General features: G+C 40.9%; 1 protein-coding gene across 1 annotated transcript in view; it reads left to right on the top strand.

Moving 5' to 3' along the window:
• CCDC68 (coiled-coil domain containing 68) overlaps positions 1–3,573 on the top strand; it is a 24,853-nt gene that overhangs the window by 11,809 nt on the left and 9,471 nt on the right. The window contains exon 6 of the mRNA XM_006913691.1: positions 692–774. Coding sequence (XP_006913753.1) covers positions 692–774 — 83 coding nt within the window. The remainder of the gene's footprint in view (positions 1–691; positions 775–3,573) is intronic.

The following is a 3,573-nucleotide window of genomic DNA, read 5'->3' as shown; positions in this document are numbered from 1 at the left end:
AATGTTGTGGAAAAAAAAAAATCTCTGACCATCACATATATAAAAGAACACCATCATCCCAGCTTGGGTTTTCATGGACTTGCCAATTTTCTTTTTGGATGGAAGAGTTTGGCTTAATAGTGACATTAAGGCGTTTCTGTACATATTCTTTCTCAATGTCATAATTTTTCTTACATCCTAATCAGGAAGTGATTTTTATCATTTGTGGCCTTGATCCTTCACTAAAAATGTATTTGCTCTTTTTCTGCTTTCCGATAGATGCCATCTAGATAGGTGTCAAGATAAGTACAGTAGTGTCCTTGGTGTAACGGTGGGAGAGCCAATGCCTAGAGATGGACAGGCAGTTTGCGTTTTGAGTAGAATGGAGAGGGGCTGGAGACATTTTACTGAGCAGGCTATGGGTCAGCAAAGGGCTAAGGAAGGAGCGGAATCTCTAGGCAGGTGAGGGGAGTAAAGACAGCTGGTCTTGACCTGACGTGAGCTACGTGAAAACCCTACAGCCGAATGCCTGACCAGGCTGCCCTGTAACAGCTCCATATGAAGTTACCTCTTCAGCTCAAGATGTATTGGTATTCGCAGAAGCATCTTGTGTGAAGTTTGCAAGATTGCCTTACCACAGGCACACACACACAGAAAGAAGGGGAGAGAGTAAGAGAGAGAGAAGCAAAAATTGTGTCTGATTTTCTCCTAGGAAAAGAGAACACTGCTAGAAAAGAAACTATCTTTGGAAAACAAGCTGCTGCAACTCAAATCCAGCGCTACCTGTGCTAAAAGGTCTGTGAATGTACCTCCTGAGGAAAACCTGTTCCTCATCCTCTTCCTCTCCACTGGTCCACTGGCCAGCGGACAGAGGCTATACCAGCCTCCACTCCCAAGGAAACAGAAGGACCGACAGTGCAGGAGATGGGGAGAACTCCCGATTCACGGCCCTGTGCCTCCCCTTCCCCGCCCACTGGGATATGGGGGAGAGGGGCAGAGTTCACTGGGGCTACAGGGAAACTGGTGGGAGGATTAATCCTTCTGAAGACTAAATGAGCTTGTTCCCTCCATGTTCACCCTGGGGACAAAGGAGATTCTCTAGACGTCCTCGTTCCCCCTATGTTTCTGATTTTGTTAACGGGCCTCTGCCACAACAGGCATTTAATTGGCCAGCCACAAGTGGAATTTGTAGAGTGACGGAAATACTGAGAAAAATATTCTTTGTTCTTTGCAGGTACTTACAAATACTCATAATCCACAGTCCTCAGTGTGCCCTGGGGTGAGGGTGGGTTTGTGGATACCAGAACTGCTTAACCACTCAGCCACTGTTAAAAAAAATTCTCTGGAATATCACGTAATAACTCATATCACATGACATTTTCCATAGTTTTCCTTTCCTTTTCTAATCTAAGCCCACTCTAGTCATTATGTGTTTTGATATAATGTTCAAAGTCAAATCTGTTTCAAGATCTTAGTTCATCCATCTAGAGAATATACAAATTCTTATTCTCATTTAATCAGTAATATATGATCAAACATCTCTCTCTCGTGGTCTTTTGATATTTTCCCCTTGTTTTCTTTTCCTTTCCTGTTATCTTTCTTTCTCTTCCCATCTGTCATATGCTGTGCCTTCTGGTTCATATACATTTTGACCATTCATGCCAAAGCCCGAACTGGCTGACCCTGGCGATTGCACATACATATCAAAACACAGTGGGGTACCACCAAGTTATCGATTCCCCCATATTCTTCCCTGTGAATAAGCTTATAGCCCCAGCAGGTGGACTTCTGAGAGAATGAAGGAATTACTGTGGAAGATATCTACAGGTCTTTAGAATTACTTACATGTACTTATAACTTAATTCTAAATAAATCTTTGACTTAATTTATTTTTTTCTTAAATAGAGAACTTTCCATGCAGCAGAACTACTGGCTGGTACAATGAGCCTTGCATTAAGAGTCCAGACAGTCTGAGTTTGATTTTTTCCTTTAAAAAATGATTTTTTTCTTTAAAAATGATTTTTTTTTATTGATAATAGGGTTTTTGTCAGTCTTTGAGCCAAAAACGTAACCATTATAAAAACCAAACGGATCTATTCTTTCAGTTTTGTTACATATAAGCAGTTGTTATAAGGAATTCTCAGAAAAAGCTCTTAAAGAATTTTTAGAAATATCTTGAGGGAAAAGGATGTTTTGTGTTTCTAGAAAGGTATTTGAACATCCAGGCTTATGTAATTCTCATAGATTATAGGTATCACAAATATTTATCTTATTACTTTTTCTGAGCTGTGTGTAGAGGTATTCAGTTTGCTAATAGACAAAAAAAAAAAAATGAAATCAGTACGAATCAGACTCTTGGTTAAAGCAATAGAGACTTGGTTAAGCGACCATGAATAAAAGTGATTTCTGTTCAGTGAAGATCGGAGCGAGATGGCCATAAAGAGGGTGCATCTCGTGGGGAAACAGGAAGGCCTCCCTTTGGCACCCAATGTGGTTTTTAGAACGCACATTATTTTGTTGCTCTCATCCAGTCATGGGCGCGTACAGTTTCACCCTTCTCTTGTTCTTCCTGTAGGATTAATTACCTTTTCCCACTATTTTCCACCAGCTGGTTTACATCCTCTGTATTTTCCTTTCTGATTCCGGAGGAAAGAGTCTGATTGGCCTAATAGTATTCTCTGTATTGGGCAGATGGATCATGTCGAACAATCCCTACCTTGTCACTCAACCAGGAACCTTTGGCAGGCACCCATTCCCAGTCCTGTGGGTGTCTTCTTCTTACTCAAGGAATAGTCTAGGGGGCTACGGGTGATTTAATTTTCCTTAGGCATAGATGGTGGGTTTGATAGGCACCGTGACTTTCTTGAATTGCAGTGAGCTCCCTTCTGCCATTTTGATAAAAAGATTCAGTATGTTCTGACTTGCCATTTTTAATGTTAAAAACCATCCCTGAGGATGATAATTCCTAAAGTTTTAAAACTCAGAAGAAAATGACTTTTTTTCTTGCATATGGATATGTATGTATCATTACAATATAGTAAGCTAATCCTCACAAGTACTTTAATGAGAGTTAAAAGATTTGGTAGAAGCATTTTTTCTTAACAATACGGTTAACTCTATATTTCTATTATCATCACTACTAAGTGACACATGTATAGTGCCTTTCGCTTTATAGAGTAACCTCAGGTTCCTTGTTCAATTTAATCCTTCCTTCCAAGGACCTTTCAGGGAGAGACAGGGCTTCAGACTGGTTAAGTGACTTGTCAAGATTCCTCAGGCTCTCAGAAGTTGCAGAGCTGTGAGTCTTGGCTCTAGTATCTTCATAACAAAGCCTGTGCTCCTTCTGCTATGGAAGAAGTTTTACCTTCTTTCTTTGGAAATTTCTGGAGACCTCTCATACTGGTTTCCTCAGTATCCCGTGTAACCATGAGCAGAAGGCAGGCTTCCAACTAATCCCTCTGCCCTGTGGCAAACACACGGGCCCATTTCATAGTTATCCTTTGGAGAAACACATCTGAGGTTTGTAAAGATAAATAGTATGTTGGCTCTTCTCCCTCCCTCCCTCCCTCCCCCCACCTCCCTCTTCCGTCTCTT

Source organism: Pteropus alecto, unplaced genomic scaffold (assembly GCF_000325575.1).
Source record: "Pteropus alecto unplaced genomic scaffold, ASM32557v1 scaffold14, whole genome shotgun sequence".
NCBI lineage: Eukaryota > Metazoa > Chordata > Mammalia > Chiroptera > Pteropodidae > Pteropus > Pteropus alecto.
Note: the sequence above shows the minus strand (reverse complement) of the source record. Positions and strands in the feature narration are given on the sequence as shown.